Genomic DNA, 23,586 nt, shown 5'->3' on the forward strand with positions numbered 1-23,586 from the left:
GTGACCACTGAGGACCCACAGCTCCTGGGGAACAATGACGACCCACAGCTCCTGAGGACAGTGACCACTGAGGACCCACAGCTCCTGAGGACAGTGACCACTGAGGACCCACAGCTCCTGAGGAACACTGAGGACCCACAGCTCCTGGGAGGAGTGACCACTGAGGACCCACAGCTCCTGAGAACAGGGACCATCGAGAACTCGGAGCTCCTGGGGACAGGGACTCCCACAGCAGTGGAGACATGGATGTCCTTGCAGAGACCAGGAGGTCCCCAGCCAGGTAGTGCCCCTTTTCCTTTCTCACCAGGTGACAGTACCCATAAGCAGGCGGTGCCATTACAGGACCCCATGACACAACCTCCCCATCACCACCGTGAAGCACCACCGAACCTACGGCACGGCACCAGCCGCCGGGGGCTGGCCCTGGCCAACACGAACAGGAGCCAGAGCTCCCCCTTACCTAACCAGAGGGTGGATAATGGTGTGAATCCTCCTCTTGCTGATAACTCCAGGCCTCTTGAGTTCGATTTACTAACCGCCACTACGCGGCTCTATGGTAGTAGTGGTGTGGGGCTCCCACCCTTCTTTCCTGGACTGATGCCAGCGGCCGGCCACTGCCTGCCCATCCCAACCCACCTGCCCTTCTGCAGCGTACTGGGCACCAGCCATGTCCGATTGCCAAATTACCTCCGCCACAGCAGCCAGGAGGAAATTCGGGCGGCTTTGCATGAGTGGGAGGGGCTGCTTGAATCGCGGTGCCATCGCTACCTGGAGTGGTTCCTCTGCTTGCTGCTGCTCCCCGGGTGTAGTGCCTCGGTCCCCGTAACCCCCCCGCCGTGCCAGGGCTTCTGTGAGGCCGTCAGAGACCTGTGTTGGATTCACTTGGCTGGTGGGCACCTGCCTCTGTCTTGCGATGCTCTCCCTGAGGAGGATGAAGGGTATTCTTGTGTCTTTATTAATGCTTCTGCAGGTAACGTGGCTGGGTGACGTCCCTGTGTTGTGTGTCTCCCCTCCCAAAACCGCCCCCAGGCACTGAGGGGTGCTTCTGCCTTGTCCCCATGGGATGCTGCCGAGTCCAAAACCGCTTTCCATGCAGCCTTGGCTTTTTCGGAGAACCAGCAGGTTTTGGCTCCCTCCAAAAGGCTGAGCATTACCCCCGGTGAAACGCAGTGTCCTGGTGGTCAGGACAGGAGATGCTCCCCAAGCACATCATGCTGGCATTCAGGGCTGGTTTCCCAGTGCCACAGTGCTTTGGCGTGTCCATCCTGGGATCGGGACACTTGGAGAGCTGGCGTCTCCCCGCGGGAGCAGGGGAAGGACCTGGGCCCTGTGACCACCCAACCGCAGCACCATGGTGGTGAGGAGGTTTCAAGGTGACCTGTGGCCGTGGGGGGATGCTCCCTCCTCCTGGAGCAGCCCTTTACTTTGGGGTTAATGATTCACCCGACGGCTAATGTTTGATCCCTGCCTGCTCAGAAAAGCGGGAGAGGTTACTTCACCTCCAGCTTAGTCATTTGGTGGTTGTGACCTTTCTGTGTGTCAGACGGGGGGACCCAGACATGCCTCTGGGGCAAGGGGGTGAAGGGACAAGTAGGAGGTGGCTGGTGGCTGGAGAAATGCACATTGGGATGAAAGCAGGAGCTTCCCCCCCGCAAATTCTCTGAAAGAGGCTGTGTTCCCATGCCGGCCCCGTGCCCTCGGGCGATAGCCGGGAGATGCCAACAAGGAGCCAGAGGGGCGCTGGGGGGGTGGGGGGGAGAGGGGAGGGGGTGGTGGCAGACAAGGGTCCCACACATGGTCCTCTCAGTGTCAAAGAGTCTCTGTTCACTGGGGGGATGCAGTGGGACCACGGGGATGCTCAGAGGGGAGGCGCATGCCCATCCAAGACTGCACCACGGTGTCTCAGATGGGCAGCGTCAGCAATGAATGGGGGCTGTGGTGCACCCCATGAAGTGACTTGAGATGCTCCTGCGTGCTAGAGGTCCCCTGCATCCCAGCTGGGATGGGACGTGCAGGACCACACTGGCAGCCTTGGCTCAAGCCAGCCAGGAAAGTCATGGTGGAGTGGGACGGTGGCTTGGAGCATCCCGGGGACTTTTCCAATGGCAGAATCACTGCAGCAAGAGACATCCCCACAGCTATCCTTTGCCAGCAGCAAACCTGCAGCCTGTGCCATCTCTCCATGCTTCATGACAGATGCTGCTGGTTTGCCACAGGGATCATGGGCTGTGATATTTGGGCTCTGGATGTCTTTTGGAAAAAGCAGGCACAGCCTGAAAGGTTTGGTGGATGAGACGGGACACTTGGCTTTTGGAGGGGAGCAGACATTTGAAGGGGTCTCCACTTACCCCTCTACTCCCTAGTCCCCATCTGGCCTCTGCCTGCCATCACTCAGGGAAAAGGAGTGTCTCCTTTTGCTTTGGGAAGTGCTGGCACCCAGCTCCCACTCCAGACTCGGGGGCAAGTGGGATGTTTGGAGAGGAGGGAGGCTCCCAGAGCTCCAAGGGGAGCGTGGTTGAAAATTGCACTGCTAACAAAAGCCTCTTTCAGCGTGTCCCCCGTCATCCCGAGCCCTGGGGGGGGACACAATGACTTGTCTGGCTGCAGGAATTGCAGCGCTGGCTCTTACACCCGTGTGATCCCCGGGAGGAAGCTCTGGTTTCCTTTTCCCCTAAAGCTGCTGAGAATTTGGCTTTCTCCAACACCAGATAAGCTCTATCCCTGCGTCCTAGCATTTGCAATTGGAGCGAGCTTGTGGGGGGCCTGAGCAGGGGGTGACTCGTGGGTGGGTGACAGTCTGAGTCTGGGGGAGCCCCACTCGCTCGCCCCATCATTTTTGGTGTAGGGCTGTACACACCTGGGAGTGAAAGGATGCTGAGCTTCAGGATCCAGAGGTTCACCTCCAAGCAGACTGGGGATGCCCTGTGTGGAAGCCTGATCCCAGTGCAGGGCAGATGAGGGGGCTAGAACTGGTGGAAGACTGGGAGTGAGGTTTTCTCCCAGTCAGGTCAGTTTTGGGATGCCAGACTTGGGAGGAACTGGGGTCTTGGGGGAGCAGGGTGGATACTGAACAGTTTCAGAGCTCAGAAGAGAATCAGTGGGTCTGGGGTCTGGCAGAGCAAAAATTTGCCCCCCCCTTTAATTGGTGGCATTTCTAAAGGTCCCTGTCACAGGGGTGGCACTGGCATTGGGGCTCAGCAGCTGGGGGAGACTGGGAATGCTCCATGTCCCTCAGGCTTTGGAAGGGGCACCCAGGTTTTCATCACCATCCCAAGAGATGTGTTTTCCTTCCAGGCTGGGCAAGGCTGGACTGATTCCTTCTTTCTATTTTTTTTAATTTATTTTTTAATGCTTTTTTTTAAGAGCTCTGGAGGACAATGCCTGGTTCTAGAGCTGGGTGGAGGTTCCTGGCTGATCCTCCTAGGTTCAGCCCAGGATACCCCAGGATACACGTCTGATTCCCCCATTGCTCACATCAAAACTAGGAAAGGAGTTGGGGACATTGAGTTGCCTCAGCTCCTGCTCCTGGCCTGGGATTGGGCCAAAATCAGCACTGAGCATTTGTTTCATTTCCAGTGCAGATCCCTCAGCTGTTTCAGAGCCAGGGTGGTTGGGTTTCCTCACTCCCAGGAAATGAGAGGTTAAAAAGCACCCGGCATGTTCACTCCCATGGAGCTGGCACTGACCCCGAGCAGTTGACATAGGAGAGGAGGAATCCAGCACCCAGTGTGTGGGCGATGAGGATGTGCTGGCTGCCAAAACAATGGGAGCTGGCGGACAGAGGGCCAGCTCACCCTGACCAGATGTTCAGCTGCATCGGGGAGGAGAGATGGTCTCCAGCAGAACTTCCCTAATTCTCTAATTCTCAATAGGAGTTGGGAAAGGAGGAGACCGCCAATTGAGAGCATCTGGGAAGCTGACGGGGCACGCTGGCTTGAGCCGCGTTCCCAGGGTGTTGCAAGGGGATGGTTCTGATTTATTCCCAGCTAGGGTGACCCTAGGATCCCGTTCCGGGATGACATGAGGGGTCACTGTGACCCCAGAGCGGGTATGGGTGCAGCACACTTCCTCAGGGCTCCATGGTTGTTCAGCATCCTGGTGCTTCAACAATAACCCCCTAACGTGGACAAAACCCCTTTGGTTTTATCCCATCTCAGGGAACTCTGATTAACCTGGTCTAGTGGAAGGTGTCCCTACCTATGGCAGGGGAATTGGAATTAGATGATTTTTAAGGTCCCTTCCAACCCAAATCATGCTATGGTGTCCCAACTGCGGTTGGAGGGCCAGCTGCAGGGATTGGGTGGCGTTTTGGGAGTCACATCTGAATGGTCTGGTGGGAGCAGCTCAAGGTTGCTGCATTGGCCAACCCACAGCCTGAAGGAAAATCTTGGTCCTGGGGAGGGAGAGCGGAGGGAGCCACTGAAGAACTGCTTTTGGGGGAGGTGTGGCCAGGGGTGTCCTCCTAAGGCACCTTGTTGAGTGACCATCCTTGTGTGGTTGGTTGTGACCATCCCCTTCCTTTCTTCCTGCAGAGAACCTGAGTGCCGAGGTCAGCCTCCTGGAGCTGATCGGAGACCCGCCGCCGGAGGAGATCCTCAAAATTTATGGCCCCGACAACAACCCTGGCTATGTCTTCGGTCCCAATGCCAACACAGGCCAGGTGGCCCGGTACCATCTGCCCAGCCCTTTCTACCGGGACTTCTCCCTCCTGTTCCACATCCAGCCCACCACCCCCCGGGCCGGTGTGCTCTTTGCCGTCACGGACTCCTCGCAGAGCATCATCTACGTGGGCGTCAAGCTCTCGGAGCTGCGGGCGGGCAAGCAGCAGATCATCTTCTATTACACGGAACCGGGCTCGCCCGGCTCGTACCCGGCAGCCACCTTCACCGTGCCCACCTTGCTGAACCAGTGGACGCGCTTCGCCATCAGCGTGGAGGAGGATGAAGTCGTCCTCTACTTGGACTGCGAGGAGCACGAGCGGGTCCGGTTTGAGCGCTCCCCAGATGAGATGGAGCTGGAAGATGGCTCCGGGCTCTTTGTTGCTCAGGCTGGAGGGGCTGACCCGGATAAATACCAGGTAAGGCCTTGGGTCACCCCAAGGTGCATCTCCAAGAAGCCTCGAGAGACGTGACGCCGGTTGTGCCTGTTGAACTGACCTTTTTGCCTGGAAGACAACCAGAGGCCACACTCGGTGTGTGTCCCTGGGGAAGGGGACACCTGAAACGGGGGAAAAGGTGTCTTGAGATGCCTCTAATTTTATTGTCTTGGGGCTCACCAAGGCAAAGCTCTCAAGGTGGGCTGGCAGGAGGACATGGCATTGCCCTACAGCAGCCACCATTGCCCGTCCCTTTTCCCAGCAAACTCACAGAGCCTCTTCAGATCTCACTATTGCTGAAAATACCCAACTCCTTTGGTGGAGGAGCTGTCTTGGCTGGGAAAATGCCTCTCTTAGCTGGAAAAAATGCTTGGGCTGGAGCATATCTTTGTTGGCTGATGCTGAGCGGTATCTCCAGGAAGGCTTTGGAGAGTGAGGAGGGATGTGATAGCTCAGCCCGTGCTTTGAACCGGACTCATGTTCTAGATAAGGTTTATGGAAAGTGTGGGGAAAATACTCAGCTGACATGGAAATCCCCTGCAGTGCTTGAAGAGAGGAATGTTCAGGTTTCTCCTGGGTTGAGCAGGATTTGCCCAGCAACAGAGGCTCTGCCGAGGGGGGCAATACTGTTGAAGTTTTGCAAAGTATGTTTCTGAGCTTAAACATCTTGACTGTGCTGCCACATTCCCAGATGAATGGCTTTGGGCAGGGAAAGCTCCCCCAGGAAGGGGTTAATCATTGAAGGGCTATAGGGTGGTGTGTGCACTGGGATTCAGGCAGATCCCTTGAAGAGCCACTTTTTGCCCTTGAAGAGCAATTTCTTTGCTCTTGAACGTGCTGGGAGGGCCGGGTCATGGCCCTGGAGGAGCTCCTCTCCCCAGCTGGAGGCGGTTTGGCTCCATATGGAAGGCAAAGCAAGAGCTTGGAGCGGAGCAGACCTTTTAGCAGGTGATGCTCCCAAGCTTGCCAAACCCCCTATCCCACCGCCCACCCCCGGTTTTCCCATGGGGAATAGCTGGCCATCGAGGGAGGAGGCTGACTGACTGCCTTGGCTGGATGAGAAGGGAGCAGCATCTGACTGCCTCGTGGTGTTTCCACCACTGTCCAGCCCTGACTTGCGTTATCTGGAACTAACAGGGCATCGAGCGGATTAAAAGCTGGCCCTGGGTCAAGCCGCAGGATGAGCTGCTGGCAGGCAGCTGGAGGGGTGTCCTGGCATCTCTGCTCCTTCCAGAGTCACCTTTGTGTCAGTGGCATGGAACCTGGGGGGCAAAGCCTGCGGGTGATGCAGAAGCCCGTGGGACAGCACTTACCCAGAGGGTAATGGGCCCCTAGATGGGGTCTGGCAGGAGCATTTGTTTGCAGCTGGATGTGGCACTTGGGGACATGGTTTAGTGGGGGACCTGGTGCTGGGGGAATGGTTGGACTTGCTCCTGCAGGGCTTTTCCAACCTCAACGATTCCGTGATTCTGTGGATTCACTGTAACATCTGCAGTGCTGCTGCCCCCTTTATTGGAGCAAACAATCTGAAAAAGGGCCCCTATAACCATCCCTTGTGGGAATGCCTCAGTTCAGGGCTTGGAACTTGACTGGTTCCGATGCCTCCGGTGAGCCCCAGGTTTCAACCTCGTAGCCCCTGCCCAGCACCATCAGCTTGGCTTGACAAGCCATGTGCCAGAGCTGGCACCAGGTGGGCTGAGAAGAGGGAGGGGCCAGGACCTGGCCAGCCACCCAGCAGTGCTTTTACGGGGACCTTTTTGGCTGTGCTCCTTGTTTCCCTTCTCCCAAGGGCTCCCTGCCCCATGCAAGGACCGCTGGCAGGTCCCAGTCCCTGCAGCCCACATTTTGTATTTCCTAGGATAATCTGCACTTCCTTGCTGTTTATTTGGGTTTTGCAAGCACTATGTGCATCCAGGCCGCTTGTTTATACAAGAAACCACCACAAATCCCCTCCTAAGGATACAAACCCCCGTAGCATCCTGGTCTCAGCTGGGGAGGGTGTGCGTGTACCAACCTAAACCCCACAGCTCCCAATGCAAGTGGGGTCAGCCAGCACATCCCAGAACCCAGCTTAGGTTCTTGCTGCTGAGGTGGGACACAGGGATGCTGGTGGGGATGTTGCCACCCATTCCTCTGATCCTGGTGGGGAGGACCAAGGGACCATGCTGGGAAGCAAGCTCGGAAAAGGGAGATAATTCCTCCTTGGTGTCTCTTCTCTGGGCAATTCACCTAAAATAATATTTGGGCTGGCTTGAAAGCGCAGCGTGCCGTGTCCGGGCAAGGAAGCATAATGGGCTTGAGAAAACAAGGATCAGGGGCAGTTGCAGTTCAGCCAGGCTCGCTGTGACATTATAATGTGACATTATAAGTAGGTTGAGTTAAAGATATATAATAAATATAATGTATTACAAATATATTTTTATACATAATAAAAATTACATAAATTCCTCTTGCAAGCAAATGCCCCCAGTTGGGTGGTGACCTCGTCCAGCTGCTCGCACTGTTGACAGCGGATCTCATCCATCCCTCTCCTCCCACCTGAGGACACGGTGGCTGAGTGGCACAACAGGTCACATCATGGCAGGGTGGCTTCGTGACGTGTCTCTCTGTGTCACCCATCCATCCGTGGTTTCCTTCCAGGGGGTCATTGCCGATTTGAAGCTGCGAGGGGACCCACGGGCGGCCGAGCGCCAGTGCGAGGAAGAGGAGGATGACGCGGAGGTGAGCGCTGGCAGCCCGGGTGGGGCAGGCTGGGGGAGTGCCCCCCACCATGCCCCCAGCTCACCTCTCACCCCTGCTCCACACAGCTCTCCGGCGATTTTGGCAGTGGTGCAGAAGGTGGACACCAACCCTCGGGGAAGGTTGGGGTGAGTTGTTGCCCACAGGTGTTGCACTCAGGGTGGCACCTCAAAATTTCAGTGGGAAGGAGGGATGAGTCAAGGTCATGGGATGCTTCGTGGTGTCCCAGCGCCTGTTCCTTATGGGAAGGCGCTGGGAGGTGAAGGGCACCACGGTGTCCCCTCGTTGTTGGCACAGGGTGTCCCAGGGCTGGTGGATGCTGTCCCTGTCACCTCTCCCCCCGTGGCGGGGGGCAGCGGGCCAAGGAGCAGTGGGGGGTCCCCGCAGCAAGCTGAGAGGACCAGAGCAGAGGAGACCCTGCAGGTCTCCACGGGAGGTAATTCCAGCAGCTTTCCCCTTCCCAGGGGCACGCAAGTGGGGAGGTGGTGGCGTGGCCATGCCCAAGCACAACCGGCTCCCTTTTCCTTTCCGACAGGCACCGGCCCCAAAGGTGAAAAGGGAGAGAAGGGTGAACGTGGCTTGAAAGGGGACTCGGGCACTGGTGGTATCATGGGGACAAGCAGTGTCAAGGGCCAGAAGGTGGGTGAGAGCGTGGTCCCTGGGGGCTCGAGGGTGTCGGTGACATGTCCATGTTTGACACCTGCTCCGCTCTGTTTCTGATCCTCAGGGGGAGAAGGGAGACCTGGGCATCAAGGTGAGCATTGCTGGGTGAGCTGGGACAAAGCCTGAGGCTGCCACCTCAGGGGTGTGCCACCCATCCCCATCTGCCTTCCCTCCCCAGGGCAGTGCTGGATTTGGCTACCCTGGCTCTAAGGGCCAAAAAGGGGAACCAGGTGACCCCGGCCCACCCGGGACCCTCTCTCGGCACGCCGATGGTTCAGTGGTGGAGCAGGTCACTGGTCCCCCAGGGCCACCAGGGAAAGATGGAGCCCCCGGCAGGGATGGCGAGCCTGTGAGTTGAGTCCCCCATCCCTGGGGCGTCCCCTGTCCCCCCACCCTCCCCACCTGCCCACTGACCTGTCTCCTCTCTGTCATTCCTAGGGAGATCCTGGCGAGGATGGCAAACCCGTAAGTGGCGGGGGGGGGTGGTAGGGTGATGGGGGACAGCCACCCCCTTGCCTTGCCACCTGCTGACCCCACCCTGCTCCCCTTCACAGGGTGATATGGGGCCCCAGGGGTTCCCCGGGATGCCAGGGGAGCCGGGTCTGAAGGGGGAGAAGGTGAGTGCCGGTGCCAGCACTGGGAGGCAGCACACACCGCTGCCTCCTGTTCCTCTCACTGTCAGCTTGGCTGCACCCACAAACCATGCTCTGTTGTCTGTGCCAGGGTGACCCAGGCGTGGGGCCAAGGGGACCCCCTGGACCACCTGGCCCCCCAGGACCACCAGGACCCTCCTCCAAGAACGACAAGCTGGTGAGTGCCCCTTGGGACACAGGGGTCTGAGGGGGATCCATCAAGCCCCAGAGGTGAGGGATACTGCTGCCACCCCCTGTGCCTGACATCACCCTCCTGCTTCTCCTTCAGACCTTCATTGACATGGAGGGCTCTGGCTTCGGCGGTGACCTGGAGAGCCTGCGGGTGAGTGGGGGTGAGTGCCTGTCCTGCCGGCCAGGAGTGGGGGGACACCTTCACCCATGGCCCCTCTTTCTCTTCCAGGGTCCACGTGGGCCGCCCGGTCCTCCAGGGCCACCTGGCGTGCCTGGTTTGCCAGGGGAGCCAGGACGGTTTGGGATGAACCGCACGGACCTGCCAGGACCACCAGGGCTGCCAGGCAGGGATGGGATCCCTGGACCCCCGGGGCCAGCGGTAGGTGTATGGAGTGGGCACGGGGACCCATCCCAGGGCCACCTTGTGGCCACCCTGAGCGGCGGGGCGCTCAGTGCCCACCAGCCCCATGGGGTTTCTCTGTGCTGGAACAAGCTCCTGGGATCTTTCAGGGTCCCCAGGGTCCTCCAGGAAGAGACGGGGAGGCTGGGCAGCCAGGGCCCAAAGGAGAGCGGGTGAGTGTCCCCTGTCCCATGTGCCCTGGGAGCATGTGATGGCTTTCCCACGGGGCAGCCGACACTCCTGGCACATCCCTGGCAGGTCCCACTTCCTGAGCTAGGGAGCACCATTGTGCTTCTGCCTGGAGCTGGACAGCTTCTTCACACCCTCTTCTCCCTCCTTCTCCTCCTCCCCAGGGTGACATGGGTGACCTCGGCCTCCCTGGTGTACCAGGACCCAAGGTACTGTGCCTGGGCTGGGTTTTCTGGGGGAGTCTCATTGCATACTGGGGGCAGGGATGCTGCTTGGGGGGCATCCTGCACAGGAATGGGGAGGGGGATGCTGGTGTTTGCATTTCTCCCAGGTCAGTGCCGCAGCTCAAGGGTGCACGGAGCTGCTGACCCCCCAAAGGATGCTCACCAGGCTCTTGCCACCCCGCCTTGGCTTTGCTCCAGGTGCTGCTTCAGCCAGAGGCAGGCAGGGAAGCCGAGCAGGGTGTTTCAAGGCACAGAAGAGAGTTTGCCAGGAGGGTTTTGGGTGCTCACACCCCACTGGGAAACACCCCATCTGTGCACCACTCTCTCCTGTCTGCCTGCTCCAGCTTCTCTCCACCACACTTCCCCAAAGGTGGAAGTAAAGGCTTGCTGGGAGCCAGGCTGCCCCTTGGGAGGGCCCATCCACTGCAGCCTGAGCTGGGAGCAAGAATCTCAAAAATTAAAGTTTCTTAACCTTAATTCTAACCTTCTGCCAGCACCCAGGGGGCAGATGGGGTGGCAGTGAGTATGAGGACCGATCCTGGTGCTCCAAGAACCATCAGGAAGCCCAGGGATGCCTGCAAGCATCCCCACCCAGCACTGAGCTCTGCTGCAGCATTGGCACCAGCCACACGTGCAAAATTATTCACATTTATGACTTTAGACAAGCCTCTGGTGGCCACTGTGGACATTACATGGGGAACTGGTGGGATGAAAGATACCTTAGCTGGGCAATGCCCCTTCCCACAAAGCCCCAAGACAGGAGAGCATCGTGGAGAGCATCTGTGTCCTGTCCCAAAGAAGATTTGAGAAGAGATGTACTGCCTCTTGCTTGCAGGCTCCAGGCAGGGACTGTTGTCCCCTTCTATCTGTCCCCTTGTTGTCCCCTTTGCAGGGCAACAAAGGAGAAACGGGACCAGCAGGACCCCCGGGAGAAACAGGTTTAGCTGGCCTTCCTGGGCCCATCGGACCCCGAGGGCAGCCAGGGCCTCCCGGGCCCCCGGGACCGCCAGGGCCAGGCTACGAGGCTGGATTTGTAAGTGGCCACTGCAATGATGGCAGGGGGGATGAGCTGGAGCTGGGGACAGACGCGGCTCAGCCCCTTCTCCCCCCATTTAGGGTGACATGGAGGGCTCGGGGCTGTCATTCACCCCTGGACCACCTGGACCTGAAGGGCCACAGGTAGCTCTGTTCTTGCCCTCTCCATCCTGAGGTATTCCCTGCCATCGTGCCCCCTGTCATCGTGCGATGCTCATGGTATCCTTGTTGCTTGCAGGGTGTGCCGGGACTGCCAGGGGCGAAGGTGAGGAAACCTTGCAACATTTTCTCACCCCGGCTCCATCCTTGCAGGATACCTACAGGCAGCCTGTAGGAATGCTGCTCTGACACCACTTTCCTTGCAGGGAGAGGTTGGCAGCCCTGGACAGCCTGGCTTGCCAGGCCCGAAGGTAGGAGCACAGGGAGATTGGGATGGGCTGTGTGCCAGCACCTGGGTCTGCTCCCCAACCTGAGGCTGGATGCTCCCTACTGCATCCTTCTCTTTCCCACTCCTCATTGCAGGGAGATGCTGGCATGCCTGGTGTGGATGGACGTCCTGGCCTGGAGGGCTTCCCTGGACCACAGGTAGGAGCATCAGCCCCCCAGTTCCAAAAGCCCCCTCACTGCTGACAGGACACCCTTGATTGCAGCAGCTCCATCTCCAGCAGCCAAAATTCCCCCTCTCTGCTTTGGGACCTGGCTCACTGCGTACCAGTGGTGCCCTTACAACTTAGGACCTGTCCTCATCACCTTGCCACCCCACTCACCACCAGCTCCACGCAAAACTGTCTCAGCCTGGCTCGCTGCCTGGGCCTTGGAGGCAGAGTGGGGTGGCCTGAGTGGTGGTGCTGAGCTGGAGGTGGGAGGGCGTCTCCTCTTGTGAGCCGGAGTCTGGTGCTGTGTGGTGCCAAGCAGGAAGCTCACCCCTGCCTGCTTCTCCTTCCAGGGACCCAAAGGTGACCAAGGCAGCCCTGGTGAGAAGGTAGGTGCCACCATGCTGGGGACGGGGATTGGCTGGTGGTGGCCCTAGGGCTGATGGCTTGTGTCTTCCAGGGAGAGCGAGGACAAGATGGTGTGGGGCTGCCCGGCCCCCCAGGGCCACCCGGTCCCCCTGGACAGGTCATCACTGTTTCGAGTGAAGATGTAAGTGGTGGCACCTGGCTTCAGCACAGCTGGGGGAAGTTAAACCTTGGGGGGAGGAAGGGGTGTTCCCAGCAGCCATCATGAGGGGGGACCGAGGGAGATCTCTCCAGGAGCTCTGACTTGCAGAGCAAAGATCGGGGTGAAAAACCTCATTTTGTCTCTTTTTGCAGAAGTCTTTGGTGGCTTTTCCTGGTCCAGAGGTAGGTGCCCTCCTGACACCCATGCCCACTCCTCAGCAGTACCAGGAGGGCACCCTGTTTTTTGGAAAGAGGAGTTTTGCTCTTAGAAGCATCTCTGCTTCTCTCTGCAGGGCAGACCAGGCCATGCCGGCTTCCCGGTGAGTCAGTGACACATCTGGGGACCACAGGGGTGGCCTCGGTGACAGCTCTGGTTGCCGGTCCTGCCGCGCTTTGCCGCAGGGTGATGGTGATGGAGGAGGGGTTTGGGGTCTGCCTTTGGTGGAGTGGAAATGACATGAGCTCTGTGTCCTCCCTGCAGGGTCCAGTGGGACCAAAAGGAGACCGGGGGTCAACTGGTCCCCAGGGCTCCCCAGGGTTGAAGGTAACTGCTCTAGGCCACCTCTGCCCCATGGGGTGGTGACACTTCTGGCCCCCGTCCCTCCTGGCCGCCGGGTCCTGCTGGTGACACCAGCCCTGGCACAGGAGGGAGCCTGGCCCCTCCATGTCCCCTTGCACCTCCTCCTCCTCTCTTGCAGGGGGAGAAGGGGGAGCCCGGTGTCATCATCAGCCCTGATGGGACTGTGGTCACTGCAAAGGTGAAAGGAGAAAAGGTGGGGACATGGTGGGAATGGGGGTCACATCCCCATGCGACAGCTGACGGGTAGTCCTGGTGGTGATGCCCTTTCCCTCTCCATTGTCTGCAGGGGGAGCCAGGACTGCAGGGACCAGTGGGACCATCAGTAAGTCACCGTCACCATCCTCCTCGTATCCCATGGGGAGGGACAAGGATGATCCTGGGCAAAGGGTGCTCCCATATTGAGCATCCTCATCCTCATCTTCCCTCCCTTCCAGGGTCCTCAGGGACGAGCAGGGATGAAGGGAGAGATCGGCTTTCCGGGCAGACCCGTAAGACCTGCTCCCGGTTTGTTTGTCTCCTCGGCCATCGCCTCCACCCCATCCCCACCCCCTGTTTGCATGTCTTTCACCCTCTGAACCCCAAACCCTGCTGTGTCCCTGAGGGATGGGGTGATGCCTGGGCATCGGAGGCCATGCCAGGGTGTCAGAGGTGACTCTGGAGCATCAGATGCGACACCAGGGGTTGGCAGGGGGACGGGGATGAGGCTCATCTGTGCTGCTCATCCACAGGGACGTCCTGGCATGAACGGGCTGAAGGGTGAGAAGGGTGACCCCGCAGATGTGCTGGGCTTGCGGGTGAGCACTGCGGCGGCCCCCCGGCTGCTGGCCCTGCAGAGTGGGGGGAACACAACAAGGGTCTCCCTGAGGACCCCAATCTCTTAGGCAAAGGGCACGTCTCCCTCTCTCAGGGGCTGGTTGGCCCTCTGGAGCAGGGCAGGGCCCTGGTGTCCCCCCCCATGGTGGGGACTGTCCACTTTGCAGGACCCTGACACATCTTCTCGCCCTCTACAGGGTCCCCCAGGACCCCCAGGACCTCCTGGGCCCCCTGGGCCACCTGGCAGCATAGCCTACAACAGTGGCAACGTGAGTAACAACACGGTCACCATGATGGAGGTGCTGGTGACTGGGTCCCCCAGTGCCTCCTGTCTGGGGCTAGCACGTTGGACTGTCACCAGCTTTGAGGGGGGTCCCCAGGGATGCTGCTGTCTCTGCAGCCACTTCCTTTGCACCTCCACAGACCTTCAGCGACTCCAGCCATCCCGCACTGCCAGCGTTTCCTGGTAAGGGAGTATCTTCTCCCAGCCCCATCTGGGCAGTTTGGGGAACCTCAGCAAGACAGGGTTGGGGGCAAACCCAGTCCCTTGGAGCTGGGATGCTGCAGCTCTGAGATGGCACCTCTGCTGCTGCCCACAGGTTTCCACCAGTTCCCAGGACAGAAGGGAGAGAAAGGTGACGCCGGACCCCCAGGGCCCCCAGGTAGGTGATCAGTCCCCGTATGTAGAGGCGGGCAAGGGGTGGCTCGTGCCCATCCCTGCTCTCCTCTCCTTTCCCAATTTCCACAGGCCACTTTCCCTACGACCCGGCTCACTTCGGCGCCAACCTGCGGGTAAGGCCTTTGCACACTGGTGGCTGGAACCCAGCACGATTTGGGGTACTGGAGTGTGCCCTGGCCACTCACCCTAAGGTTGTGCCATCCCACAGGGTGACAAGGGGGATGCAGGTCCCAAGGGTGAGAAGGGTGAGCCAGGCAGCACCCCACTCTACAATCCCAGTGTTTCCGGGCTGCCAGGGCCTCCAGGGCCCCAGGGATACCCCGGGCTGCCAGTGAGTACCTCATGGGGCAGGGAGCAAGGGGGGCATGGCGGGGGGCAGCATCCCTGGGGGCTTTGCTACGAGGGATGTTCTTTCATTCCACCTAGGGTCCCAAGGGGGACAGTATTGTCGGGCCACCGGGGCCTCCTGGACCTCAGGGTCCCCCTGGTATTGGATACGAGGGGCGGCAGGGCCCCCCTGGCCCTCCTGGCCCCCCTGGTCCACCCTCCTTCCCAGGTCCCCACAGGCAAGGTGAGTACCTGCCCTGTTACATCCCTCCATGTGCCACCCCCACATCCCTCCATTCACCCCCTGCATCCCTCCTGCACCTTGGCATCTGTCTCTGCATCCCTATATCCCTCCCTGCATCCCCTGCATTCCTCCCTGAACCCCAACATCTCTCCCTGCACCCCGCCACATCCTTCCCTGCTGCATCTGATGCACCCTTTCCTGCACCTCTGCATCCCGCCCCATGCTGCATCCCTCTACATCTCACCCTTCTCCCCTCACAGCTATCAGCATCCCTGGACCCCCAGGACCACCAGGACCCCCTGGACCACCAGGCACTAGCGGAATATCCTTGGGGGTGAGTCAGGGCTCTGGGCAGGGTGTTGCCTGTGGGCTGGACGGCTGGTCCCTGAGCCCCCCGCCGTGCTGTGCCCGCAGCTCCGGGCCGTGCCGACGTACCAGGCGATGCTGAGCGCCGCACACGAGCTGCCTGAGGGCAACCTCGTCTTCCTGACTGACCGGCAAGAGCTCTACGTCCGCCTGCGCGGGGGCTTCCGACGGGTGCTGGTGAGTAGGAGGGGCCAGAGGGGAGCCCCATCCTGGGTTGCAGCACCCGGCTCTCGGGGAGTGCAGACAGCACCGCCCTGGGGGTTTGGTGGTGACTCCTGGTGATGCTCGGGGGTCCCCCCCACCTGTGTGTGAGGAAGAGAAGGGGGCCCCTGGGATCTGATGTGTCATGCCCTTGCAGCTGGAGGAGCACAACCTGATCCCCAGTTCAGCTCTGGTGAGTCCTGTGTTCCCCATGCCCACCCTTATCCCCCATTTCCATCCCTATCCTTCATCCTCATACATCCTCATCCCACCCCCATTCTCCGTTCTCATACATCCTCATCCCATCCTCAACCATCTCCATCCGAAACCATCTTCATCCTCTTCTCCATCTGTCCCCAACCATCTCAGTCCCCATCCCCAACCATGTGCACTTTCATCTCCATCCATCCCCAGCATTCTCCATCTCTGTCCCCATCTCCATGCATCCCCAGCATTCTCCACCTGCATCCCCAACCATCTCCATCCACCCCAACCACCTCCATCTCCGTCCCTGTCTCCATTCGTCCCCAACCACGTCTATCTCTATCCATCTCCAGTCATCTTCATCTCTATCCCCAACCATCTCCATCCCCATCCCCACCTGGGGCACCACCACCCCCCCTCAGCCTGTCTCCCCCTCCTCAGGACAACGAGGTGTACGACAAGCCGCCCACCCTCCACTACGCCGGCACCCAGCCCCGCGGGCCCCTGCACCCCCTCCGTAACCACGTCCCCCCGCCCACTGCCCGACCCTGGCGTGGGGATGAGGTGGTGGCCAACCAGCACCGCCTGCCCGAGCAACCCCTGCTCCACCACCAGCACGAGCTCCTCAACAGCTACTACATCCACCGCCGGCCGGATCCGGCTCCCGTGGCTGCCCACGTGCACCAGGACTTCCAGCCCGCCGTGAGTGCCATTTGCCGGCCGAGGGCAGGTGATGATGGTGGCCGAAGCCATGTCCCTCAAGCCCTGTTGTCCCCTCTTGACAGCTTCACCTGGTGGCCCTGAACAGCCCCCTCAGCGGCGGCATGCGTGGCATCCAGGGCGCTGATTTCCAGTGCTTCCAGCAAGCCCGGCAGGTCGGGCTGGCCGGCACCTTCCGCGCCTTCCTCTCCTCACGCTTGCAGGATCTCTACAGCATCGTGCGCAGGGCCGACCGTGCCGCCGTCCCCATCGTCAACCTCCGGGTAGGTGTGTCCCCATCCCCTTCCCGACACTCCAGGAGCTCCAAGGGATGATAGAATAGGATCATAGAATCATTATGGTTGGAAAAGATCTCTAAGATTATTGAGTCCAACCATTAACCCACCACTGCCGAGGTTTGGGATGCAGAGCATCCCAAAGCCCCCATTCATCCATGAAGCATCCTCTTCCCAGAGGCTGCTGGGGCTTGTAGCTCCTGGGATGCTCCTGGGGTGAAGGCAGGGCTAACCCTGCCCCATTTTCCAACTCTTCCCACCAGGATGAAGTGCTCTTCAATAACTGGGAAGCCCTTTTCACGGGCAGCGGGGCTCCACTGCGAGCCGGCGCCCGCATCCTCTCCTTCGACGGCCGGGATGTCCTGCGGGATGCGGGATGGTGAGTTCGGGATTGAGCGATGGGGAAATGGGGTTTGGAGCATGGGGGAGGCAGCAGCAGCCCCCCACCTTTCATCCTTCCAGGCCACAGAAGAGTGTGTGGCACGGCTCGGATGCCAAGGGCCGGCGCTTGCCCGAGAGCTACTGCGAGACGTGGCGGACGGAGGAGCGCGCCGTCACCGGCCAGGCTTCCTCACTGACCTCCGGAAAACTGCTGGAGCAGGCGGCCAGCAGCTGCCAGCACGCCTTCATCGTCCTCTGCATCGAGAACAGCTTCATGACTGCCGCCAAAAAGTGACACCCACCCTCCCATCCCCTGGGTACCCCCATCTCCCCAGGGAGGGGCGGGGACCCTGCACCCCGGCACCCCTGGGGTCCTCGGCTCCCTCCACGTGCCTGCTCTCGCTCCGCAGGGTTTTCTTCTCCCGCAGACCTGAAGCCAAAGAGTATTGCCATGGCCCCTGCCCTGGATCGGCAGGGGCTTGGGTGCCACCCGGGGCAGAGCAGCCATGAGCTGGCTGCCTTCCTCCTCCTCCTCCTCGTCCCCTCACTCCTCTTCTAACTCCTAATATTTAACCACTTCAGCTTGTTCCCCCACCTGCTCGATGCTCTTTTTGGCATGGCTGGCTGGGAGGATGCTTGACAGGGAGATTTCAGAGCTGCCATGTCAGGTGCCCTCCCCAAAAGCCTGTGGGGGCTCTCTGACCAGCACCCCAGCCCCGCACTGTCCTCACCAGGAGCTTGGCCTTGGACCCAAATCTCTGCTGCTGGGGCCATGGGGTCTTCTCCAGCCAAAACCCCGGCATCCCACCCAAGGGACTGTCCCGTGGCAGTGCTTGGGCTCCCCCAGATGGTCTCCCTCCTCCCCAGGTAAGGACCATCCCGTCATCATCCTCACCTCCACCTCCCAGCCAGCAGAGCTCTGGTGGGGGTCTGGTCTCCCTCATCCCCTCCACACACCCTCGGAACCTCTGGCCGTGCCCCTGCAGCCCAGGTACAGCCACAGTCAGCCCAGCACGGGTACTGGGCTGAAGGGGTGGCCCCGATGTGTGGCCAGATGTGCCCTTGGCGTGTGTTTATGTGCGTGTGTGTGTTGAGCACGTGTGGTATCGAGGGCAGGCACTGCCATCTCCCCTCCCCATGCCACCTTTGCTGGGCTTGAATGGTGAAGGCGCAGCAAAACTGGTTAGAATTGGTGTGGGCAAATCCAAGGTGCTAAAAAAAACCAAAAAAAAAAAGAAAGAAAAAAGAGAAATCTGTAACTAGCTTTTTTTTGTTATTGTATGGAAATGATTACCATAAAAGCTGTGCGAGTCACACGGTCTTTATTTCTTACAGTCTACTGTATTTTGTGTAATTAATGCAATTTAAAGCCTGTGGATCTTTATATTATTTTTTTGTTGTTGGTTGTGTCCTATAAACCATTTTCTAAAGGCACTGAATAAAGAAACATCCTCTTGTAGCCTGGCTCCGTGCCATGATGGGGATGTAGCGGGACGGGGTCCCCATCCATATCCCTGTGTGGTATCCCATGGTGCTCTGTGTTTGGGGATGGGAAGGGGCACAGCCCTGTCTCCATGGAGCAGAAAACACGTCCCAAGGGTTATATCCTCAACGGACCAGCACTGAGGACCGGCAGTGGGACAGGAGACCAAGCACACGGTGGTGACATCGATGCTCACTTAGGGAGCCAGGAGCCAGCCACGGTGTCATGGTGCCAGCGCTCAGGCTCACGCGGTGCCTGCCTCTGGGCTTTTCTCCTGTGCTGGAATCTCCACGGGGCGCTCGCACGGCTCCTTGGCCAAGGCCAGCTCCGCCGGCTGCCTGCGGCGGCTGTGCCGGATGCCCACGCCGACGGCCGCCAGCAGGTAGACCACAGCCAGCAGCGTGAAGTAACCAAAATACACGTGGAACTGGAAGAGAGGAGGGGGGGAAGAACAGCACTTGAAGCCCTGCCCTCATCCCACACCATTCAGGGACCACCTCCACCCTAGGTGCCCCCCCATCCCTACCTGGGCATGCACAGATAAGCCCAAGCCCCTCTCGTCGGCCACGATGACAGTGATAATGGTCTTCAGCACGGTGCCAAAGAAGGTGTTGATCCCGAAGACCAGAGCGCAGAGCTCTTTGGAGAGGGAGGTAGCAATCTGGAAACTGGGAAAAATGGGAGCACTGGTGAAGCCCTGGTATCCACCCAGCCGCCGGGGCGGGAGCAGATCCCCAGGGGCTTCACGCACATGGCAATTGGAACCAGGAACTGGTAGGAGCCACGGAAGAGGACGTAGGCAACATAGCACAACCAAATGTTGGTGGTGGAGTTCATGAGCAGGAGCAACCCCGCCTGGAATGCCGTCACCACTCCGATCACCAGCTCTGACCACAGCGTCCAGCGGATCTTCAAGTAGCCAGCAGCGAAGGAGGCGACGGCCCCTGGGGAGGGATGAAGGATGCTGTGAGCACCTCAGGGGCCACGTGGCCTAGGCTGGGACCCAGCCCAGTGATGATCAGGTGATCCCCAAAGCCAGACCACCCCCTACATTCCCAACCATTCCACAAGGACCACCATTCCTAAGGGACGCAGTGGGATGGAGCGTCACTCCACATCCCTGCTGTCCCCAGCTATTCCCAGGGGATGCAGCAGGATGAGGGTGTCCCCCCCCCATCCCCAGTGTCCCCATCCCACACGAGCTTACCCAGCAGCGTGGAGGCAGCATCCACCCCTCCGTTGTACACCCGGCGGTTGTCCGTGGTGGGGGAGATCTCATTCCAGAGGATGTGTGCGTAGTACAGCATCAGGTAGTACCCAGCCGAGTTGAAGATCCACCACAAGGACCAGAGCCGGAGCTGGGGCTGCCTGGCCAACGCTGCCACCTCCCGCAGCATTCGGCACAGCACCGCGTCCCGCCAGCCCCGCGTGCCCCCACCACCGTCCCCCTCGGCCATCCTGTCCAGCTCCGTGGATGCAGCCCCATCACCAGCCCCCCCCGGCCGGTTGAAGAAGAGGCTACGCCGGGGTCGCTCAAGGAAGAGGGTGAGGACGAGGCCGAAGCTGACAAAGCCCAAGGAGACGTAGTTGAGCGTGAGGAAGTCGACACCGCCCAAAGTGACACAGAGCTGGCCCAACACTGAGCTGGTGAAGACACCCATGAGGACAGAGGAGCGGGAATAACTGGCCATCTGCTGGTAGCGGGATGGGGCAACAAGGGAGAAGATGTAGGAGGAGTAAGCGATGCGGGCGGCCATGGTGATGCCGTAGAAGAACTCCATCAGCTGCATGGCCAGGACGGAGGTGCCCAACACCAGCAGCAGCCAGATGGAGATGTGGCTCAGGCTCTGCAGCACCAGCACTGGCTTGTAGCGCAGGTAGTCCGTCAGCAGGAAGATGGGCACCAGCACAGCCATATATGAGTAGGACAGCACCGGCGTGATCATGTTGGTCACCTGCCATGTGGGCAAGGAGGGGCTCAGCACTGGATACATCCCTGGAGTTGCCCCCCAGCCTGGAGGAATGTGGGTTGTGTGGGCACCAGCTCCTGACCTCCATCGCAGCACCTCCTTGGGGAGGAATGTGACCAGCAGTGTGCTCGGCTGGGGGTCTGGCTGAGCCTCAGCCCCCTCCTGCGCCAGGACGCAGCGTTCCCACAGACACAGCAGCTGGCTGGGATCGAGGCCAGCATCCCTTGGTCGAGGGACGATGACATGTGGCCCCTCCTTGTCTAACCCCATCATTGCCAGCAGCCCATCGGTGCACAGTGCCAGCATGGAAAGGTCTCCCCAGCGGGATGGGGTGGGGCTTCTCCCAGCCCGCAACCCCCTGCCATCTAACAGGCTGCCCAGGTGGGCAGGGATAAAGCCTCACCCCGATCAGTTGCTAGCCTGGGCACGAGGTCTTATGCCACGGCAAGTTGAGCCTGGGACTTAGGAGACAGGGTGACCTCACAGCCAAGTGAGACAGGGACCCACCCCTCACCACCTTCTCCCCCCAGAAAGCACCACCACGAGTCACCACACACCCCTGTGCCTGGCACACGACACCCCCCACGCCCCCCAGAACCACAGAGGGATGCTCTGGGCAGCCCCAGGGTGGTGACAGTGGCTGGAAAGGGGGACACCAGGGAGGGGGACAGGGTACCAATGGCTCACCTCTGCCTTGGTGAAGTTCCGGGGGGGCCCCAGGAGATAAGGGGTGATGAAGCTCTCCCCGGGCCGGATCTGCGTCATGAAGCCATAGAAGCAGAGGTAGAAGACTTGTAGCTTCCAGCGCTGGTCCGGCACCGTCTCTGATGCCGGCTTTTTGGCACCATCATCCTTCTTGGGCATGGCTCTGCAGCAGGACAGCAGCGTTATCCTGGGAGCCATCAGCTACACGGGCTTTGCCGGACCAGGCGGCCCCTCTCTGTCTGCAGGCGCTCTTGAATGCATGGAAAACCACGGCACTGCAGTTTCTGGGGAAAAAGCAGCATTTGGCAGGGGCTCAAAATTCCTCCAGGATCGCAAGGCAAATAAATACCACTACCTTCTCCGCAGGAGGTGTTCTGGGAAGAAGAAAAGCAGCCGTGCGTCTCGCTGTGCAAAGGCAGGGGGGTCATTTCAGCGGCATTTGTAAATCACATGCATCCGGAGCCTGGATGCACGAAGCACCTGGATCCACAGTGGGGCATCCTCAGATCCTAGCACCTCCTTTTCCTCCCTTTTAAGAGTCAGGAGGGTTTTAGAGCTTCCTTAAGCAATGCTTCCCTCTGAGCTGCAGACCCAGGGGGATGCAAATACTCTGTGTCGGGGATGCTCCGGAGGGAAATGGCAGCAACCACCGGGACTGTGCCGGTTGTGGAAGCGAGTTAATGTGCACACTGGGCACGGGGCCGCTGTGTTATACAGTAGCTGGGTAGTTGGCAGGACTTTAGCTGAGCCACAGGCAAGCGGCTGCCCCTTGGCTCTTCCCGGCGAACACGATGCCCAGCCTGGGGAAAATGCAAAATGGCCACAAGATTCACGGTCCAGAGAAGGATTAAAAGCTCAATTCCTGAGGTTTGGCCGCAGGAAATCTGGCAGTGCCAGGAGACCTGATTAGCAGTCACGGGATGAGGGAAGCGACTGGAGAAGGCCTGGACTGGGTGCTCCCCACTCCCAGAACAGGTCACTGACAGTACTTTTCATGTCATAAAATTCCACGTGTGCCAATCCACGGCACAGGAGCAAGGTTCATGCTGTGGCTCACTGCCAGTCCATGCCTGGACTCTGCCCCATCACCTGCTTGTCCTCAGGCTGGGCTGTGGATGTTACCTGCAGCAGCCACTTGCTGTGGGTTGGCCCCTGCCACATGTGCCTGGACCCCAATGGGATGTTTGCCACCCTCTGTGCCCCATTTCCTGTCATGTCCATCCAGGATGGATACACACATTCATCGCTGGCCCAAAGGAAACCAACTGCACTAAACCCAGGATGCAGCCCCGTGAAGCTGCTCCAGTGCCAGGAGGACTGGCTCCTAACTCCCAGCAGGTGTGTCCCCACAGTCCAGAATCCATCTGGCTGGATTCTATTCCACCTCTAGAGAATATCCATGGAGCTGCCCTGCTCAAAGTGAGTGGGTTTGAGTCCCAGGGAATGCTCCATCCTTCATCCCTGGTGCAAGCCAGGGAGAGGAGAGAAGAGGAAGTGGGAGAGGGAGCACGGGGGAGAAGGGGAAGAAAGGGGAGGGAGACGAGCAGAGCCCGGGCCGCTATCACTGTGTGAACCTGGTTACTGCCAGGTTATCGCAGTGTGACCTTGGCACAGATCACTGTCACGGATCACTGTCACGCTATGCCGTTGTCAACGTGGGCCACGGGCGACGTGGGTCGCTGAGCTCCGGCTCAGCTTCCCGCGGAGCCACGGGCACCACAGCCCAGAGGGGGCAGCCCTGAGGAGGCCGAGGGATGCTCTCCCCCAGCCGCGCGTCGGTGGCACAGAAGCGAAGCTGCCAAAACACGATGCGTTTTGTGGGGAGTTGCCAAGCAGAACTGGGGTGCGCGAGTCCCTGGAGCACCTTCCCTAAAGCAAGGGGTGGGAAACTCCCCGAAACACACCCTCCCCTCCCGGCCCCAGCACCCGAGGGACGGGCGCTGCGGGGTGGTTTGGGGGGCACGTGGTAGAGGAGGGTGTTGGGGGGGCGGGGGGTGCGCGGCACCGGCTCTCCCTGAAACAGGGCGCTCCCCTGGGGGCACCCCACATCCCCAGCATTCCGGGGGTATCCACGTTCCCGAAGCCGCGGGTACCCCGAGGGCACCCCCCACCCCCTGCGCCCCCCGTACCTGGTGGGCGGCGGGCATGGGGGCTGCGGGCCGAACCCCCCCGGCCGCGGCGCGGGGATCCCGAAGCTCCCCGCTGCTGCCCTGGCCGGACTCACAGCGAGCCCGGCAGAGGAGGAGGAGGATATGGGGGGGCCCTCGGGAAATGTAGTCGTGCCCCATGTGCGGGGCAGCGCGGGGACT

General features: G+C 59.9%; 2 protein-coding genes across 7 annotated transcripts in view; one reads left to right on the forward strand and one right to left on the reverse strand.

Moving 5' to 3' along the window:
• Positions 1-18,578, forward strand: part of COL18A1 (collagen type XVIII alpha 1 chain) — a 38,397-nt gene extending 19,819 nt beyond the window's left edge. The window contains exons 1-43 of one of the 4 annotated variants that reach the window (XM_027704284.1): positions 17-91; positions 152-970; positions 4,533-5,077; positions 7,736-7,816; positions 7,903-7,962; positions 8,132-8,270; positions 8,370-8,473; positions 8,562-8,588; positions 8,676-8,846; positions 8,936-8,962; positions 9,052-9,114; positions 9,221-9,307; positions 9,419-9,472; positions 9,551-9,700; positions 9,832-9,894; positions 10,075-10,119; positions 11,027-11,167; positions 11,251-11,313; positions 11,408-11,434; positions 11,535-11,579; positions 11,692-11,754; positions 12,116-12,151; positions 12,223-12,312; positions 12,483-12,512; positions 12,623-12,649; positions 12,811-12,873; positions 13,028-13,102; positions 13,196-13,231; positions 13,344-13,397; positions 13,638-13,703; positions 13,920-13,991; positions 14,146-14,188; positions 14,322-14,384; positions 14,471-14,514; positions 14,610-14,732; positions 14,828-14,972; positions 15,233-15,306; positions 15,387-15,515; positions 15,697-15,732; positions 16,185-16,445; positions 16,529-16,726; positions 17,002-17,117; positions 17,201-18,578. In XM_027704284.1, coding sequence (XP_027560085.1) covers positions 247-970; positions 4,533-5,077; positions 7,736-7,816; positions 7,903-7,962; positions 8,132-8,270; positions 8,370-8,473; positions 8,562-8,588; positions 8,676-8,846; positions 8,936-8,962; positions 9,052-9,114; positions 9,221-9,307; positions 9,419-9,472; positions 9,551-9,700; positions 9,832-9,894; positions 10,075-10,119; positions 11,027-11,167; positions 11,251-11,313; positions 11,408-11,434; positions 11,535-11,579; positions 11,692-11,754; positions 12,116-12,151; positions 12,223-12,312; positions 12,483-12,512; positions 12,623-12,649; positions 12,811-12,873; positions 13,028-13,102; positions 13,196-13,231; positions 13,344-13,397; positions 13,638-13,703; positions 13,920-13,991; positions 14,146-14,188; positions 14,322-14,384; positions 14,471-14,514; positions 14,610-14,732; positions 14,828-14,972; positions 15,233-15,306; positions 15,387-15,515; positions 15,697-15,732; positions 16,185-16,445; positions 16,529-16,726; positions 17,002-17,117; positions 17,201-17,414 — 4,674 coding nt within the window. In that variant the 5' untranslated portion in view covers positions 17-91; positions 152-246 and the 3' untranslated portion in view covers positions 17,415-18,578. Of the gene's footprint in view, positions 971-4,532; positions 5,078-7,735; positions 7,817-7,902; positions 7,963-8,131; positions 8,271-8,369; positions 8,474-8,561; positions 8,589-8,675; positions 8,847-8,935; positions 8,963-9,051; positions 9,115-9,220; positions 9,308-9,418; positions 9,473-9,550; positions 9,701-9,831; positions 9,895-10,074; positions 10,120-11,026; positions 11,168-11,250; positions 11,314-11,407; positions 11,435-11,534; positions 11,580-11,691; positions 11,755-12,115; positions 12,152-12,222; positions 12,313-12,482; positions 12,513-12,622; positions 12,650-12,810; positions 12,874-13,027; positions 13,103-13,195; positions 13,232-13,343; positions 13,398-13,637; positions 13,704-13,919; positions 13,992-14,145; positions 14,189-14,321; positions 14,385-14,470; positions 14,515-14,609; positions 14,733-14,827; positions 14,973-15,232; positions 15,307-15,386; positions 15,516-15,696; positions 15,733-16,184; positions 16,446-16,528; positions 16,727-17,001; positions 17,118-17,200 lie in introns of all 4 variants that reach the window. The other 3 variants (XM_027704282.1, XM_027704281.1, XM_027704285.1) reach the window with 3 other exon arrangements.
• SLC19A1 (solute carrier family 19 member 1) lies at positions 18,374-23,509 on the reverse strand. 3 transcript variants are annotated; one of them, XM_027704288.1, is made up of 6 exons: positions 23,407-23,509; positions 21,260-21,561; positions 19,810-20,557; positions 19,354-19,546; positions 19,129-19,270; positions 18,374-19,029 (listed from the first exon to the last, which is right to left on the reverse strand). In XM_027704288.1, the coding sequence occupies exons 2-6, from the start codon at positions 21,473-21,475 to the stop codon at positions 18,847-18,849; spliced, it is 1,482 nt and encodes a 493-aa protein (XP_027560089.1). In that variant the 5' UTR covers positions 21,476-21,561; positions 23,407-23,509; the 3' UTR covers positions 18,374-18,846. The 3 variants fall into 3 exon arrangements, with proteins under 3 accessions (XP_027560089.1, XP_027560090.1, XP_027560088.1); XM_027704289.1 differs by lacking the exon at positions 23,407-23,509 and adding an exon at positions 21,633-21,954; XM_027704287.1 differs by lacking the exon at positions 23,407-23,509 and having other exon boundaries at positions 21,260-21,954.
• Between the last annotated feature and the right edge of the window lie 77 nt (positions 23,510-23,586).

This window comes from Neopelma chrysocephalum, unplaced genomic scaffold, assembly GCF_003984885.1.
Source record: "Neopelma chrysocephalum unplaced genomic scaffold, ASM398488v2 Primary Assembly neopelma1_265, whole genome shotgun sequence".
In the NCBI taxonomy this organism is placed as follows: domain Eukaryota; kingdom Metazoa; phylum Chordata; class Aves; order Passeriformes; family Pipridae; genus Neopelma; species Neopelma chrysocephalum.